Source organism: Bombus impatiens, unplaced genomic scaffold (assembly GCF_000188095.3).
Source record: "Bombus impatiens unplaced genomic scaffold, BIMP_2.2 scf_0418, whole genome shotgun sequence".
In the NCBI taxonomy this organism is placed as follows: domain Eukaryota; kingdom Metazoa; phylum Arthropoda; class Insecta; order Hymenoptera; family Apidae; genus Bombus; species Bombus impatiens.
Genome location: NT_176837.1, coordinates 1,583,317 through 1,603,071, shown reverse-complemented (window position 1 = coordinate 1,603,071; position 19,755 = coordinate 1,583,317). Strand labels below are relative to the sequence as shown.

General features: G+C 39.2%; 2 protein-coding genes across 4 annotated transcripts in view; one reads left to right on the top strand and one right to left on the bottom strand.

The window, feature by feature from the left end:
- The window catches only part of LOC117151764, a 34,696-nt gene extending 29,123 nt beyond the window's left edge, over positions 1-5,573 (top strand). Inside the window, exon 2 of the mRNA XM_033321237.1 lies at positions 5,086-5,573. Coding sequence (XP_033177128.1) covers positions 5,086-5,364 — 279 coding nt within the window. The 3' untranslated portion in view covers positions 5,365-5,573. The remainder of the gene's footprint in view (positions 1-5,085) is intronic.
- LOC100747772 (semaphorin-2A) overlaps positions 1-19,755 on the bottom strand; it is a 564,473-nt gene that overhangs the window by 377,401 nt on the left and 167,317 nt on the right. The gene's annotated exons all lie outside the window — the stretch shown is intronic.

The following is a 19,755-nucleotide window of genomic DNA, read 5'->3' as shown; positions in this document are numbered from 1 at the left end:
GATGTTACTATCGGATAAAGGATCAAAAAAGCCTTCCTTTGATACACCAGCGTTGCTTAATTACTGCTCGAAATAATAACTTCAGCAATTACGCGACAATAAGGAGCGTTCTTTAAGATTGTACTTAGGCTCCACGATAAATTAAATTGCGCCTGTAATCTCGTCAACGTCCACATTCCATCTTGAAGTGCAGTGGCTCAAGAAAGTATTTGGACACTCACTGTAGGAAATTTTCATGTACATATTTATGTGTGTTACATCGTACGATACATTTTGAGGTATAATTAATATATTGATATATTTTGAAAACATAAATTAAAAAAAGATAATTAGTGTAAATTATGAATGACCATTTGAAGCGTATAATAAGTGTTGAAATTAAGTCCACTAAATATTGAGGCTTATTAATATAATGAATTATTGACTGTTTGAATACTATTATGATCTACACGAAGTATATACCTGGCTAAATATCTTGTAGCTTCTATATATATTTTAAATATTTCAGACCTTAGCAACGACCTAATCACGATAGTCGAATCTCAATATAATACTACTGAAGTTGTAAAATGTTTCATATAATATACATAATACATTCATAAAGTTTCTATAAATGTTCGAATTCTTTCGTGAGTAACTGCATGTACACGCGCAGCAACGAAAGAGAGAGATTCCAAAGACAGATATAAATCGTTACCATTTTTCCACCATCCTACAGCCGATCGGAGACAGTTTCTTTCGCGGCACGTTCCAGAAGATTTTCGTGAATATCTGAAGTGTCTTTTTTTCTCTCCTTGAGCAGGTTCAACTGGAAGCTCAAGAGCGGAACCAGTTCGGTTAAATAATAATTGGCCCGCTGTCAGTCGGCTCACGTGCTAAACTTTATTGGAATTGGATCCGTAATCTCGGCACATTTCCCCAGATGCAGAGAAATCGGCTCCTCCTTTTCCCTCTATCCTATTCCCAGTCAACCACTGCCACACTGTCGTTCCACGTTTTGGACCTTCCTCGTGAAGCACCGTCAAGTTACTCGAGAAAGGAATGGCAGGCTAAAGGATAGATCCTAATCCGACCTACGTTGCCGCGATATCTGCGCTATGTCTCGAAGGAACAGTTGCTTCACAAGCTCACGATAGTACGGGGAGTTGCTCGATTTCGACTCAACGTCACGTTACATGTCGTATTAACCTTCCTCTCGTACGAGATCTATTCTAGCATCGATTGTTTGGAGTCGGTTTCTTTACCAACGTAGCGTCTTATGGCGAGCTTAATACCTACAAGATGAGATCGCTGGTATATGGTGCTGTAAGAGGATTTTTTAAGTCTTAAAAAATGGAGTTTCAAGGGTGTATTTTTCGCTTGCACTAAGACGAAAGGTTGTTCAAAACCTTTTTGAGAGATTGTTTGATTTATATGTTGATACACGTTAATATAGTTTCACTGAGTTATTGTTATTAAACTATATTTCACAGAATAGATCGTATCTTTAGCTGAAGAAATATGGACATAAAATGCAACTGAGCTTTGTTTCATTAAGAGTATACGATGTTTAGAATTATATTTCCATTACAGATAGATTTCTCTATCATACAAATTAATCCCATTTTATTGAAGTGTGAATGTATTTCATTCGTGTACTTCTCAAAAACGCCGTTTACTTATTTGATCTTCGATTAATTCGCGGTAACGTTACACGATTTTTTATATTACAAAAACGATATGATACCAATTACTGGTATATATCAAGATTAAATATAATTCATTTGTGATCGACTAAAATCAGCAATGGTATTCCTTGATAATTCACATCTTTACAAGCAATGTATGATATATTAAAGTTTTTCAACATTTTCAAATATCATATCACTCTATCTATAGTAACCAGAGTAAGTAAGAATCTTTTGCAATCGTCATTAACTATTACCGTCTTCTTCTAGACGCACGTGCTTTCACACGTGGCATTGTCAAATCTGTCGTCGCTTATGAATAAAAATCAAAGAAGGCTTCGCCTGTCGCGTTCAGCATTCGTTCGATTAGATTCATCGTTCAGTCATGGAAAGTGTTCGTGGCACACGCACGACTACACGAGTACGCACACACAGCTGTCGTTGCGTGAAGGAATACATCCGACAGGTTCGTCGGCTCGGTTAATGGGGATTTGCCGGAGTAAATTGCTAGCAGCAATTACCGAATACCGACTCGGATAATCCCTTCCTAGTACGCCTTGAGCTGACCCCTCACTCGATACCTCGCTCTGACTGTACTACTTAGTTTACAGGGAAAACCACCCTCCTTGATCCCGTCCCTTGCGTGTCACGTGCACGCGCTCGCACAACGCACGTGCGCGCTTCCGTTACCAGAAGAGCGCTCTCGACTCGTTCTCGATGAAACAGAGGTTACGATGCATCGTCATCGATTGACGAAATTGGTGGAAGCATGTCACAGAATGCTTCGTGACATGCGAAAGTATTCAACGTTAAACGAATGTTAAAAATGTAGGTTGTTTAAGTTGACAATTTGTTTGGATGGTCTGCGGAATGTTAAAGCTAGGCGCGATATGATTCGTGTGGCGAAATGTAAAATTATTGCTGTTACATAAAATTGAGAATTAATTTTTTAATCTGACGGTTAATTACCCTGAGCTTGTTCGCAATTAAAAATACGAATGCTACTTTTGCGCCCTGTTTAGATTGGATTTATGGAAGTGTAGTAATTATTTCATTAAGTATCATTAACATTTGTATCGTTGAAATTAAATTTACTTGCGAAATACCGACTTTTATCGATAATCATATTACAATGAAAACGTTCTTAGATTTAATAAATAACGTGCTGGCTATTCATATAGCTCGTAAATGCAGTTTCTAATGTATTTTCAGAAATTTATATCGGTTCAGCAATATGTATATCTCAAAAGTATCACTTACATCGTTGTCTGAAAGGAACCATATTCTGCAAGTAGCACTTACCTGAAACAAAAGGAAATTATCTGGTCATTATCAGAGTTACAATAATCAATATGAATAACTGTTACAACTACGGAACAAGTATAGAAACATCAACAGGTAAATAAATAAAAGAGAACAGTACAACTGTACCATGTAATAAATATCTGCATACGCAAACATCTGCATACTTTCTAAAGGGATCTTTGAAGAAAAGAGAGAGCAAAGGGTTGAACCCAACCCTAGTAATAGCAGGGAAACCCGACACTACCTTTCAGCGGGCTCGAGTGACACAAATCGTCGAAAGAAACAGAGGAATGTACTGCACGAACCTTAAACTTTCCTAGCTCGCATAAAGAAAAGACACGGTGACATGATCTCGTAAAAAGGAATAACATACAAATAAAAGAACCTGCCTGACAAAAGAGACAAGAAACTTAACGAAACTCAAGATGAAATTTAGATATGACGGGACGACAGTCGACGAGTTTCCAGAAACTTGAATATTACCGGAAGCGGGGGATCAGGAAATCTGGTTCCCCGATATAATTTGGCGGGTTGCCGTCTGTCTAAACAAACCGCGTCCTCGAGTTTACTCAAAGCCTACGGACCACGGACGACGTCGTCGGTCGTAATTCGAACCGCGGGGGCGGCGACGTTCAATTTTCGCAAAGGAGGCCGAGCAAGTTATTCTAGCGGGCAAGATCAACCGGCTCCGCCTTGATACGTAATATACGGGAGGGCCCGTTAGAAGCAGCCAGTACCAGTGTATTTCCTGGTTGCGTAAAGCCTCCACGGAGAACCTGGTAATAAACGATGCACTGTGCACAGCTTAAACGGAGCTTTATGAAATCCCAGCCGTGATTAATAATTTTCCTCGCGTCTCACCCCTCTCCGTCATCCCTCTGCTCGCGGCACCAACTCCTTGCCCCGTACCTCGTTAGACACGTATCTCTCATCCTTAAAGCTTGGCTTATGCATAGAGGTCTCCTCGGTGACTAGGCTACCTTTCTCCCTTCATTCATCCATCTTTGTTCTTATCTTGTTACTCTCGCTCTCGAGCCCGCGTCTTTGTCCCTGTTTTCGCTTCTTGTCTACGAGTGCGTTCTATCCGCGAAAGTCGACCTTGAATTATTAATTTCTACGCGAACCAGCTCTTTTCAAGTTTCCCGGTATTTTTTTCGTCTCGAATATATTCTCAAATCGAAAGAAGCAAAGAATTCAGCCAGCGATAGAGTGGATGGTTAACAGTGTAGAGTAGTAATTTCAGAGAATTAGTAAGATGAATCTTTGTCGTGTGTCGTGGGACTGATTGCTGGGTTGTTGAGAATTCGCAGAGCTGGATAGAGATTCGATTTTGATAAAGAGATAAGGATTAGTAAAGAACGAGTTTGAGGTAATTAACGCATGTGCTTAATTAAAGGTTTTAAAAAAGAAGAAAGAGAAAATAGTCGATGCTGTAATATCTAGTCCGATGACCTTGAGTTTTATACTGTGTAGTTCCAACGATCGTGAACGAGGGGCAAAACGTGGGCAAGAAAAAGACAAATGCGGCAAAGAATAGCTATCGTCATTACTACAACCCTTCACGCGTGAAACAGGATTATTCTCGTTTGCAAGCCCATTAGGGTGATGTTCCAGAGCCACGACGCATTAAACAGATAATACGCTAGACCATTCGTCTCGTAAATGCAATAACAATACAGCATGTTTTAGAACCACAGATCAATCAAGCAGAAGTGACAAGGTACGATAAAAGGAACAATTTTGTCTAATGAACATATACGTGCCGCTATAGATCGAGCTTGAGCGTTTACTAATAAAGAGATAACAAATGTCTGTGTGAAATTCACGCTATCATGAACATCTATAAAGAAATAGAACCTAAACCGAGTTTAGAACTTTACTATATCACAGAATATACGACAAACAAATTACATCACAGAATTGTGAAATCAATCATTTGACTATTAAACAAAAATTATTCTTATCATTGTATCGCTTTCTCAATTATCTCACATTTTGAAAACACTCTATTCGCAGAGTCATGAAAACGTGACCACGGTTATTCGCCACATTCTCGCATATTTTTATCGCAGTGAAACGTCAGACGCCTTTTTCTTCTTGTTCTCGTTTACAGGCCGAATCGATACCGCTAACTGTTTTAAACGCGGACATACCTGGCTGGCTGACTTCACGTGGCTGTTTTCTATGTCAACACAGCAATATTGAAGCAGGTCGTTCCTGCTGTTGCCACATACGTCAGTCACAGCTCTACCGGTGGATAATTAACCCTGCGGTTTACATTACGACACCTCTATCGTCTCGCGTCACTCTGCCACCGTTCTTTGCTGTCGTTTTTCAGAAGCCGAGGACGCTATGTACAGTGACGTTGGAAATACCTTTGCTAGTGATATGATTCCATTCCGACTCTTGGTCATGTTAATTAATTCGAGTTGTTGGGAAATTATGCCAGAACATTTGTGTAATTCGTTCGTTTGCTTTCGTGACAAAGCTTTTTGAAGCTTTAGGATATACAAGAAATAATCTGTCCTTAGCTACTACTTTTATTGTAGATTTGCTTTCACGTTCGGAAATAATGAGCTTGCGGACGATACTGTTGATTTATCTCTATGTCTTTATTCTATTTTAGGTATCATTTTGTAAAGTATTTGAATGCGATTCGTAAAAGAGAGTAAACAAGATGAAAATTTCTAATCGTAAGTCAACAATCGACAGAATTTTCGCTTCGAATTTAGAGTATCTGATGTATAAAGTATGATAGACTTTCTTTCCTAGAACATAAATATTCCAAACTATACAGGAAAAGAATCTTACATTCTCTGAATACTTTTACATTTCTATTGACGGAAAAAAAGAAAAAAAGTCTATAAAGAATGCTTAATATGAAAAAATAAAAGAATAAAGAAACCTAAATTCAAGAATGCTTATCTTCATTCCCACGTGACTACATCACCGCTGACATGGTTTCAATTTAGAATCCCCAAAACTGTCTGTAGCACAATTTAATCTCGCCGAGCGGGAGATTCGAAGCACCAAAAACTCCGAAACGGCGTTCAACTTTCTCCTAAATCCTTCAGCCGCCGCCTACTAATTTCCAACTCGTTCGAACACGTGCCGAACAGACGAACTGTCAGCGCGCCGTGGAGAACAGTTGTCGGCCGTTCGCATCGGCCGGATGATCTGCATCTGCATCTGACTGCCGCCATTGCCGTGGCAGTTGTTGCAAAAGAAAAAAAAAAAAAAAAAAAAAGAACAGGAAAAAATAGAAAAAAAACCGCGGTTGCAGCGCATCGTGGAACTTTCGCTCGTATCATCGAGTCTCTGTCTCACTCGACACCACCGCTGAAGTTAGCGTACTCGCCAGGGGGTGAAAGTCTGCCAATGGCAGACGACACCGATGGCAGTGGGTAACAGCCACGCGGCGGCTCTTGCTGATGGATTGTCTCTCTTCCACGCCCCCTGATTACCCTCGTATCCTGTCTCGTTGCCTGTCGTCTCCTGGTCCGTGTCGTCCGATCGTATCCCATCCCAGTCGGCAAAAGAGAGAGAGAGAAAGAGAGAGAGAGAGAGAGAGAGAGACAGAGCGTGAAGCGATTTCTCGCAAAAATCCAACGCGAGAGCGAAAGGAGATTTTTCGTCGTTCGATCTATTCGCGATTTACTTCCTTCTCGATGGAGAATAGTTTGTTGAGTTAGCATTCCTGGGTTAGAATTTTCGCGTTAGCATTCATACGACGATGGAAGGGGTAGGAGTTTGGAGATGGGGACAAGAGAGTGCAACCTTGGCAGCGGAAGGCAGAAGCCGAGGCGAGCCTCGAAAATTGAAACAGAATTCGCGGCGTGACGATGAAATACAAGGAGGATTCGCGGTTCCAGAGTTAAATGGAAGCTCGTAAGTTTCCACTGTCAAGAGGTTCTGGATTCGGGGGATGAGGTACGTCGTGGCAGCCAATAAGAAATCACCGTCCGAACCGGTGCCACAAATATCCTTTCTATGTCTTTTGTCGACGAATGGTAAAAATGGTACCTTGAAATAATTGACGGGGGCATTGGCAACCATATATGAATACAGGTATTGTATTTAATTCCATATCGAAACGTATGTATGTCTACGTACGTAGGATACGAGCGTATATACATCCATCTACGTAGAATATTAAAAAAGCAACGGCGATATAATTGGCAGCGCGACGAAACGCGTATTTGAAACGGAGAAGGTGAGATGAACGGGCGGTTTGAAAGGGCCGTCTGATAAATTATCCACACGCAAATTGGATGGCGCCACGGGAATCTTTTCGACAGTATCGAACGCCAGGATCAACTTTTAATTAAAGCCAGGATCAAGCCGGATTTAAGATATTTATTTTATATTTCAACATTCCCTGTCGCCGACTCTATGAAACCTGTCGACGTCCTCGCCAACGTCGTCGCTAGCCCAATTTCGACCAACCCTTCGTTGCGTACCACCACCCTTTATCCCCTTTCCCTCTACTATGCCGATTTTCTCGTCTCTTTCTCTCCGGTTTCCACACGTATCCTTTCGTCGCAACCTACCGTACCACTCACTCATCCCCTCGACGCGTTTTATCCGCGCGGATTCAGCCCTTTACAACCTGATTCTTCAATCTCGCAAAGCAGTAAAGGCTACAGATTTTACGAGCCACCGAGATGCGCGTGCATGCTGCACACAGCCACTGTATCCGGCCGCGTCGCGGGCAGCACGCGTGATTTCACGGACGATCCTCGTTCGAACGAGGAACGTCGAGTTCCGGGGCGTCGCGCGCGTTACTACCTACAGTCTGGCAATATTCAACGACGCTGAGGAAAGTTTCCACTCCAATCTTACGGGAATGCACGTCTGCACTTGTCGCGAATATAAAGCGCGCGAGAATTTGTCGCTCGTCGCGCTCGCTTCCGCAATACCGGAGCTTCGATCGTGCGCCATGGCGGCACCATCGGATTTTGCCGCGTGGAAGTAAGGAGAGCTAGAGAAAAGCAATGTCGTACCGTTAGGAATATCGATCCGGTCGTTGGTTGCAGAAATTGCAATCGGTATTGGTTATTTTAGAATCGTGACAGTGGTCGTTAGACTGTGAATGTCTATGCATTTATGTAAAATTTAGAGCCACGGTAATTTACAGAGTGCCCGTGATATGAAAAAATATGTAAAATTAGGAAGGTAAACTAATTGTTATAATATTTAGTGAAACAAATCTTTGTTTAAGTTTCGTTTCTTTAATTACGTTCATGAAAATATGAATTGAAATGAAAAAATGATTGTAATAATTTTATAAAAGGTTGTGATATCCTCTTTGTTCGATCTTACTAATCTCTTATGTTTGATCCATCCGTGAAATAGAATATTACTTACAAATGCCTGTCTTCTAGAAGCTACTTACATCTCGGTTTCAATATGCAATCAGATATCGTCGAGAGAGACGAGAAACTGGATCATCCAATTTTGTCAAATTTCGAAGATGCGAAAACGCGAACTATCTCGCGATAAGGGACGAGGCAAATCCAAACAATTTATCAAGTTTATATCGCAAGCCGTTCCACAAAAAATATAATCGAACGTCGCGCACTACAAGACAGCCGAGCCTTTCCTTCAACAGGTATCCACATTCTCGTCGAATTTCGAGAGTTGACCGACCAGAAGTAAAGGCAACGCTACCCCTGACTCTTCTCCCCTTTTGAATTCTCCACGGAGCACACACTTTCCAATCTGACTTGACGCGACTGGCGGAGAACCGAAAGAGTTAGAGACGCACGGAGAAACGGGTGTGGCGGTGCGGTACAATAAAGGAGAAGAAAGCAAGGAAGAAAGAACGAGAGAGAAGACAGGAAAGAACTCCTTATATAACGCGGCCAGATTGAAGGAATGGAACAGCCGGGACGAACGTAATGGCGGAATGGGGAATACGATTGTCGGGCCAGCGTTCCGGAAGAAAAGTGCCTTGCAAAAGTGGGCAGAGAGGATGGTGTAGGGGTGACCGGCTTCGAGGTTCCAGGTCGTGAGTTCCGGCAAGACGATAGCGTCGAGTGAAGGAGCGAGACTGTACAAGCACACAGGTATTGCGGAGAGAAAGACTTTGTCGATGACGAAGGTCTATAGGATAAAAAGGTATCGACCACATTGTGCGCCTCGATTTCTTTCTTTCTTTTTTTTTTCATTATTTCTCACAGTTTCTAACCCCCCTCCCCTGCCCTTGTCCTCTTCCTTGCCGACCGTTGATTCTCTTTTTCCTCCTTACCTCGGTCTCCTCGTATCGAGAGGATCCCAAACGAATGGAAAATACATGTAGATGCCCGGACGTGCGATCACCCCCACGTTGAATTCTTTCTTTCGTTGAGCGCAAACAAGTTCCTCTCTTTGGTTCCCTCTCGGTTCGTTCGCCAGCTTGCTTTACCTCGTTTCCTCCTTGTCGCAAGACCCCTTCAACCATAGGCTCCAGACCCTTTCCTATTCCTGGCACATATCACTTAAGGGTCAGGCACCCTCAAAATAGATCCGTTTCACGAAATAACACGCGTTGCCACGGACACCCTTCGACAATCGGGCATACCAATTTCGACTCGCGCTCGTTTGCCCCGATCAGAAACCATTGACCGCCGTGATGCTTCGATAACGCGATCGCTTTTCAAATATCCGATCGGAAAATCGTGCAGGCGAAGAAAGGCAAAATGGTGAGAGACCTTCCCCTTTAGAACAAACGCAAGTCTGCATGATTTCGACTATGACGTGGTTAGAGTCTGTGCTCTGGTTGCACGAGATTTTCCATTAGCGCGAGCCTCGGCGAGTTTTGTCGGCTTCATCGCATTTTAGGGTTACACGCTATACTTCATTATATAAAATTATATCGCCACTGAGGCATCGCGGACGCATACGTCTCGATAGATGGCCGATCGAATTCAGGCTATAAGTATGGCTTCAGTTATTGGATAAGATGTTGGAAAAGTGAAAGCTGCTTCCAGAGGAGAATACGAAGTCTAGAAAATGTGCGTGCTTCTATGTTGGAATTGTAGATGTTACAGTTTGTTTAATTTTATGTAGAGATAGATTTTCAGGATATCGTTATAAAGATATTTCTTGAAGCTTTCATTTATCTTGATGAAGACAGTGGGCTCACAAACATTTTTTTCCCTTTTTTAACGCATTTTCTGCACAATTGAGGAAATGGAACATCTCTTTTCAAGAACGTTTAGTCCTAAGTATACACAAGACTATCTGTAATTTAAGTTCTGTTACTGGGTTATACAGCTAATTAACACCGCATTATACTACTTAAATACACGTATACTAATACGTATGTATATCAGCTAATAGCGTTTATGAATTCTGCATGTATCCTTATTTTATTTATCAGAGAAGTTATGAATTGTTTGTTAGCTCAAAAATTTCAAACAAATTCCTCAACATTTTAATTTAATTTATTTAATTCTTATCCGCGGTGGACTTCGACAGAGCGAAATATATTTCTAATATTAAGATATATGTGCATAACCCGTATAACCACTCGCTTCAACACGATACGTATATCTCACACAGTTAATTCGCTAATCCTGACGGTATGCAGATCACGATAGGGGGGAACAGCAACAGGAGGAGGCGAAGCGACGGTGTCGGCGCGTCATCGGTGGGCGACCGCAAGTAGATACGGTCGAGCGGTAGTCAGACGGACGGGTGAGCGCGGTCGGCGTTAATCCGTCGCAAAGTCCGCGATGAATAAAAAAGGCAGACGGTCGCTTATGACAAATAAGCTCTGATTTAATTTTCACTCGACCGGGTTTCGCTCGGGCTGCCTGCCTCGAACTCGTTGCTGCAGATTAGCCTTAATGTCGTCGCGGAAGGGGAAAAAGAGAAGCGAGAGAAAGAAGAGAAAAACGATGGATAGTAAGGGATGAAGAGGATCCAAGTAGAAAAACAAAGAGAACGACGAAGGTCGTGCGACAAAAAAAGGGAGAAAATAGGAAGAAACGAAGAGAAAGAGAGGAGAAAGAGAGGGAAATAGAGTGGAAATAAGAATAAAGAGACAAGAAGACGAGGAGAGAGGGGAAGAGAGAGAGAGAGAGAGAGAGAGTGGATGGGGCATAGTTATTAATTAATCCTGGCTCTCCTCTAGATGCCCGGCACGGCAGCCGCAAAATAAAGCTCCCAACATAAAGAGCTTTACTTCCTGCGGGCATGAAACAATTATCGCCATCCACCGTGAGTACAAAGAAGAAGCAGAAGAAAAAGGGACGAGGCAGAGGAGAGAAGTTGGGGTAGCAGCATGATTATACGCGGAGTCCGGCTTCGCGATCAAAGGGATCCCGGACCAGCGTGGTCGTCGCTAATCGCAAGCTTTTACGTAATAGCCATCCCACCGTCGTCCCCGGAAACCACTGTCGATCGGTTTTGTCTAGTTTTTACAGGGGTGACGAGCGTTACCGTCGAAAAGATAAATTTAAGACTCTTTTGTAAAACTCTTTCTTCTCGTCTCTCATCTTATCCTCTCTGTAGTACTGTTACACGTTCAGCTTGCTGATGATTAAGGATTCTAAAACTACGTAAACGGCAACGTATTCCTGCGCGTTTTCGTATTTCTTCTCCATTAAATACGCTGTATTTAGTTTCGTTGTTTTGGGGAGTATTTTGATTAATCGTTTAATTTAATTGTCTACTTAATGCTGTTATTTCGTAATTTATCTTGACAGTGAGTCAAGTTTTGTTTTCTGTTGTATCTTTTATAGTTGCTTTATTTTTGCGTGAGATTGAGAATTTAAAAATCAAAACGGGAGAAAAAGAAAAGAATTTTAAAATAGTTTCAGTAGTTTTAAGGGGTTCTAAATATAGCGTTTCACAATTCTTCTGTCTTTTTAATTTTATAAATTAACTTATTATTATCTTTCTTTCGAGGGAAATCTATTAATATATGTTATAAAAGTATCAAATAGTTATCTTTATATTTCTAAAAGGTATACTATAATTACGATAGACTAAATCTTGTAGCGGGGTTACAACAAACAAGGGATACGTTTTGGCGCCATCTAAACTCACAGCGATGTATTTTTCCGTACTACCCCCAGATCGATTAATCTTCCTTTCCAACAGATGGCGTTGTTAAGAGCGAGCTCTAGCGGCCACTAACGGGCAAGTAGGGATGGCGAAAACTAACCGACGGTAAGCGATTTTACCGACGCTTTATCCATTAGGTTTTCACTGGGATTAACCAACCCCAAGTATGCCTGGCATGTTGTAATCTCTTTCTACTTATCCAATTGTACTCCATTGTATCAACGCTTCTGTACAATATATATGTATGTCTGTTACCAAATCGTAATAGATTAACAAATCTTTACCAGTTGTTGCATTTGCTATTGTTATTTTAAATTATCGAATACATATTACTTTGGTATTTAAATTCCATCGTATATGAAGCCGTTTTATTTATATAAAATATTTATTCTCTGATATTGATCAATTGATTACAGGCATTCGCATAACGCATGTCGATTTTGTGTATACGATTTCGATATTTGAGGGCAATTTCAAGAAGGGAAACGGAAGAGTCATATCTTTCGGCTCCGAAATAGGACACGCGTCCGCTAAACCATCCCCCGAGAGAACTATTGCAATCTGCGACGTGACCCTCTAAAAACGACATTTTGCCAGAACACTTTAATAAATCCATTTCATATTGTACTCTCCAGATTTAAAATATCCGTAGAATCTGTTTCTCTCATGTGACTTGAGAGAATATCATACGAGATATTTGAAATATCAGATACATTTTAGATTTCAGATTGTATTTTCGTTACAACACGGCGGCGTATATCTCAGATATACGGAATGTCCAATTCTAGAAATTCAATTTAGAACGAAGAAGTTGAAAAATGATACTGTTTCGAAATATTTTATGCTTAAAAGTAGAATTAAACGAGGGTATTCAACGAATAGCAATGAAATTCATTTCGTTACGTTACCGATAATGAATATTTTAATCTGTCAAGTACTAAATTTCAAAAATGTCAAACTTTTAAACTATCAAAACTTCAAACCTTTTAATATTCAAAAACTTGAGTTTCTACAAAATTCAGAGCTGGGAATTTTCGAATTTTAAAAGCTTCAAAAACTCTGAAAAATTCAAAAGTTCATTCATTGCTACCAATTTCAGAAACGTTAAATTCAAATTTGCTTCTAACTACTTCATCACGTAATAATATTCATCGCGTACAGAGGCGTCATCGAAACAGCAGCAGATCGTTCTTTAGCAACAAACGAATCCTACGTTGTCCATCATCGTCGAAGGAGAGCTCGAACAATCGTTTATTTCTCGATCTCCCAACGTAATTTCCGTTCCCATAATTACACGTACGTGACAGAGTGCCAGGAAACAATTAAGGCTATTTATATTCGCGAAGCGCAAACGGCGAACACGTAAAGAATGACAGTTAAATCCAGGTTGAAATCCGAGCGAAACCAGGCGTACCGGATATATCCGGTATACATAGACGTGGTTCACAGCCGAGGCGCAACTGTGGAGGAACAACGTTAATCAGGCCGAGTAAACACCTGCCGCTGATTGTGCCACGTATATGGGAAATACACGGCGGCACACAAAGCATCAGGAATCTACGAGGGTGAGCCATCGATCGTCCAAAAGCTCACGTTATTCGGCCAGGAGGAAAGTGCTCGTTCAAGACCGCAAACCCAGCCCAGAGACCCTAGCGCGGACAACGAATCACGCACTAGGGGTGAATTCAACCCTGTGAATTCAGGTAAAATCGATGCCACGTTACTTTAACCCGTCACTGGTTTTCGATTGTTTCCCGTACTCGTCAAAACGGTCAAACAAGGAGCTTTAAAAGCGGCGGCTGTTCAAGAAAATTGTTTCATTGTTTGCATTAAATTTGTTGCTCGGTATTTTCCTTTATTTTCATGTTTTTTCTAGTTTCGAGTTTTCGCGTACACGGGCTGGCGAAAATATTCGAGCATTCGTAGACACTTTTTATTGACGTAAAACATTTTGAAATTTCATTAACACTGTTACGAGATCTAACTATCATGATTATAATCGTAAATTTTGCAACAAGAAATCTGAAAATATATATAGAAATTGTAAGGTATTTAATAAAATTATACATTTCGTAGACATTGCCAAAGTATTTAAATAACCAATTATCCATTACAGTAAGAAATCTGAATATTCAGTCGGATTATATTTAACGTATGAAATGAAACTAATTGACTTAATACTACAAAGATGAAATATAAAAGATATGATAAAAAGTCGTTTCTTGGGAAAATAAGGTTACGTACATATGCCTATTGTAACGGCTGTAAGTGTATAGTTGTATTTAAGTGATAGAATTATGAAAGTTAGAAACAGTACTGAGTTTATCTGTAGAGAAATTTTCGTGGAATAGGTCCGGTATTTTACGAGCGAACCAAATCCTTTCAACTGCTTGTTTAAACGGCAAATCTTCTATCTTTCACGGGGTGTATAAGTATGTTTAACGTTAATGAAAGTTAGAACAGAGATTCGTTGGTTTAACCTATAGTATGTTACAGAAACTTCGTACAGTTCCTGAAAGCGAATTAAAACTAACTGAAACCTAACAGAGAGAACATCGAAAGAATCAGTATTTTCCTTTCAAAGATATACAGGGGAAAATCTTCTTTTAGATATGTTTATTCGTGTCTGAAGTTCCGTTAAAGGGAAAACTTGCTTAAATTCAATTCGAAACATTTCAAAGCAAATCCTCCTGTAATTCTATGAGAAGCACCGGGCGGATCCGGTGCGTCGATTCATCTCGAACAAACTGGCAAGACCTCGCCTTGCAAGTGTTCGTTAATATCGAATATTTTCCTAAATAAAGAGCTTTCGTAAATTTAATTGCAGATACTTTATGCTCGACCTTTGAGCGATTCTTAGAAAGAAATCGAGAGAGATCTCTCCTCCAGCGCGGTCTTAATAAATTGTGAAGTCTTCTTCAATGGTATTTACTTTTCCACTAATCCCTCCAACGTTGTCACTTCTTAAGAGATCTAGAGAAATCTCTTAAATGCTTTAAATGGCTGCAAAGAGCGCCGGAATAAGGAAGTTATCGGCTTAAGGCGAGATGCTTGCGAACGACAGCGAACGGACGAATAAAACCGATAAAATTGACCACACCGCTGCCATTCGATTTCATCGATTGCTTTTTTTCCCCCACGTCACCCCCGCGACATCCGCCGCAGTTTGTTTTTCTTCGTGAATTTCAATTCCAACATTTCGGCGTTCAACTTTCGAAATACACGCGTTCGAATGTTCGTTGCAACACAAACGTTTAAACTTTACAAACGATATTCCAACTAAAATACAAATTGCGCGATCGATCACTTGAAAAGTCAGTAGTGTGTTATTCTACTTTTTTTTTTAATAGTTTTTATCTTCTCCCTTTCTCTGTCTTGTTTTTTCAGTTGTTTTTTAACTCCTTTCTTTGATAACCATTTGGTTGTAAAATATCGACAGTATGAGAATACAAAGGTGCACTTTGCGCGCGAAAAAAGAAAAGGAGAAATTTAAAAAAGGAACTTCTATCCGGAATAGTGCTGCTTCATTTTGAGATGAAAGATGCGCCAGACAATGGACAGCTAGCAAGCTACTATACATATATTGGCCGGGTCATTTGAATCAGTACCTTTGTTGTATATGTATTGAGAAAATAAAGAGGAAGACTTATGATTTATGATCATAGGACAATGATTAAACGTAAGATTTATTATACATTATTATCTTATTTTTATATTAATCGAGTGCAAATCAAACGTATTTATTTCAGTGGGTTTTAAAAAAATGAAGGCAATTTTCAGAAAAATATACAAAGTATATTTTTAAATTTCGCATAGAACACAAACATATTCAACACTTACACCACTTTTGTCCTACAAAATATCGAACCATTCACCACTAGTCACTCACACTGGTGGTAAAAATATAGTAAAAAAAAAAAAAATAAAAAATAAAAAATAAAAAAGAAAATTTAGACGCGGTTGACAAGTTTTAAACAGAATTAAAAAACGCAGGTTTCAAATGTCAGTTAAATATAACTGAGCTTGTTTTTTCCTAAAAACATATGCTAGAATTGTTTGTATAATGCTAGAAGCTAGAAATTTTGAACAACGATTGTCAATAAGAATAATATTAATCTTTTCTAAACGAAATGAAAATCTACAGAGTTAGAACGAATGTGGATATTGGAATTGGAAAGATATTCGGTCGTACAGATTAAAGATTCGATTGCATAGATATTCGAATGCAGGTTGTATAATCGATCGTAGGGTGGATCGAAAAGCGATAGAAAGGATGGAGAATAGCGGTTAGGAAACTCTACGTGGAAAGCTTGGTAATGAACTAACAGATGTAGAAATTAGGAAATTTCGTATAATGGTTTATTGAACTACGTGGAGAATAACGTTTTTATCGGTTGATGGTGAGTAGGCGCGGCTGGATGATAGTCCCCGTTAATCCTCTATATATGGCTTCTTCAGGTCGATATTACAAATTCTCACAATGTATCTTTTGAATAAAACAGAACGTATTAACATATCAAACTTGTATACAGAACAATCTTTTTCGCGTAAACATTTTGTTGTGCTTTTAACGAAATAAGGATTTATTTCATAGATTTAGTATCTATACGTTTATTTATGTCATCGTGGTATAAAATGGAATAACGAATAAATACGTACTATTTTATACGAGGAAACGAATCACATAAGTTTGATTGTGCTTGTTTTTATGTATAGGAAAAAGTATTATCGATAAATTGTCGATTACGGCAGCAGGAGATATTTTACACCAGATGCGTGTCTGACTACTACGATCTTATTCTACTTTCACGTTCATCCCATTACTCTTTTAGTCCATTTAGAATTTACCAATTTCTTTTATATTTTGATAAAAGGGTGTCTAACGTTTCGTATATTTTTGTACTTTAAATTTCTCATAAATACACAAACCATCATAATTTAATAATCATTCAGACACTATGCGATAAGTTTATCTTCTTCGTAGTTGAATTCCACCTATTTCTTTCAAATTTTCATCTACTATCGTCCAGTTACTTTCAATTAATTGATTAATTTCTTCCACGTATCTGCGTTCAATCTCGTTTCGATAATACTCACACGACCGTATCGGTCGTTACTTTTTTGCATGCGCCTAATAGCAAAGCTTTTCTTCAAGGGTACAGACCACGTCCGAATAAAATTGTTTCCGTGGAATTTTCAGCGAGACCGGTCTCGTCAAATAATGCGGTCGTCCGGAGGATTTGCGTTTGAGTTTCACGAGAGGCCCGACAAGAGACGGAGAAAGAGGCGGCCAGGTACAGTGCCAGCCTTGGTTGTTTTTCACTCTCGCATTTCCATACCGTCTGCAGGAGGCCTGTATGGAAATTCGACGTGGCGGGCACGCCTTCCGCGTACCAATATTGAGTTCGAACGAATACTGATGGGCGCATGCATTATCCTTCGGGAATGGATAAACGGGGATACAAGGAACGCGACGAGGACGCTAACGCGAGACTGTCTGCGCGTGATCTACAACGAATTAGAGTCACCTGTCTGTCGAGATTCGAGGACGACCGAAGTGTTGTCGTTACTTCGATGTGGTGACTCGTTGAGTAGAAACATCGTGAGAGAACAAATAGGTCATAAAACTTTGTTCTCAAACTTGAACGAAGTGACATCGTCGTTTATTAGAAGAACAACAAAAATTCGTTAATTCTGTGATACTTGCAACAATTAATTTTAAAAAATGAACTATTTTCTAGGTTCAGAGTATTATTAATTTACGTAATAAAATTATGCTATTTAACAAGAAAAATGTCAGAAGACAAAAACCTTTTTAATTTTCTTTTTATATTAAAATATATATCTATATAAATAATATTTTAAAATTACATCGAACAGTTTACTATAGTCTCATGTTAGGGTAAAAGATGAATCATTGAAGATAAATTTCATGAATGAAAAAGTGTTTCATTTTACTGTAAAAGTCTTTCTTAAATCGTATATCAGTAACACGTTTTAGAAATTTCTAAAATGTGAAGGATTACAAAAGAATCGAATTTGAACAAAGAGAGAGTCTTTCATAAGATCTTTAGAATTTGGAAATAGAAAAATTTGGTCGTGCAATTTTCAAATAGAAACTGCAGAAATTATTTCTAGTTAGAAGAAACAAACGATCCTTTATACATTTATCTCCCCTTATGTTCGAAATTATTTCTTACGAGTTTCTTTCGTCGATTCGCGATAAACGTCCACGCGTTGCAAGACGAATGCAACTGTTTTTATCGATGGCATAGAGCGACGATGAGAATAAGTTGTTATACGCTTTTCAACGGGAAGAAAAATCTATTGACACTCGTGTATCGTTTATCTACTTTTTCAACGATGAAGCGAAGGAGACGAGAGAGAATAGAAATTTTCGACGTAAATTGTGATCGCTGCCATTCGCGTTTACTCACGGCTCATTGTTTTTTCATTTCTTTTTTTTTTTTGCTTTTTGATTTAATCGAAAACTGCATGGCAGTAAACATCGAGAGGACGAGGAAGTTAATTTCTCGTTTGCACGAGGAAAAAATGAAACATAAAATGAAACCGCTGTCTCTCCGAAGCTAGCTATTACAATTCGGACGAAAAGGTAATCATCGTGGAACGTTAATCGTACAGAGAGAAACAAATAGCTGTAGGCACTTTTGACAGTCGATTTTTGGTAAATGTTTATAAGTACAGTTATACAGGAGATATATAGATAATATGTTAAAATTTGATAACGGGAGATATTTTAAAAATGTCATTAAAATTTCATATTTCAAATGTTTCCTCTTTTTTTCGGTTTAATAACGAATTTTTTGATTTATTGCTCCTTCACTCTTCCATCCTTTTTCAGAAAATGCACATTTCATATTTTATATACATATTTTTAAGTACTAAATATCGTCCTTTATATTTCTTTTTTTCTTTTTCTCTTTTAATTTCAAATATACTGTGATGATGTCTCTGCAGTTTTCTTGTGATATTCTATATTCGATAACTTGTTTTGCTCGACATTTTATAATTATATTTGATATTTTCTCTCTGTTCTTTATATCCGTTTTTTTATACCTTTTCACGTTTTTTCATATCAAAAACTTTTAAAAATTCAGAAATATATTTTACTCGTCCCTGTATCTTGTATTAAGTATCATTATAATAATAATCAAAATTATATTTAAAAACAGCAAAATTACTACTAGCTTGAAAACATCTGAATAGAATATAAAGGTATCTTTTGGATAAAATTATTACTAACTAAATCAAATATTTGGTCGACAAAAAACTTTTCACAAAGCATTTTTAACTCGTGACAACAGTGCTCAACAGTCATTTCGTAGTAAAACCCCGAAATACTCTCAGACACGATGGTTTCCAAGAATAGCGGCTCTTTTTTCATAAATCATTCTAGGCTGGTGTAGGATCAGAATGATACGTTGGCACAAAGATCCGCATGCGTTATCGCAGAGAAGAGGAAGGAAGTTTCGCACAATGGCCGACGAATGTCTAAAAAGCTGACTGTTAATGGTCAAAGGAACTGCGGTCGTCGGAAAGGGTTGGTCTCGAGGACGCTTTCACGAGTCCGTCGACGCATGGGCACACCAACAAAAGTCGAAAAGGTGAGTGGAAGATTCCCTCCTGTACACCCACCCAGTCTTCCGCTCGGGTTTTTTTCAGCCTTCCGGTTCCTACGTTGCTCTCTTCCCGGGGATTTCCCTCTTCC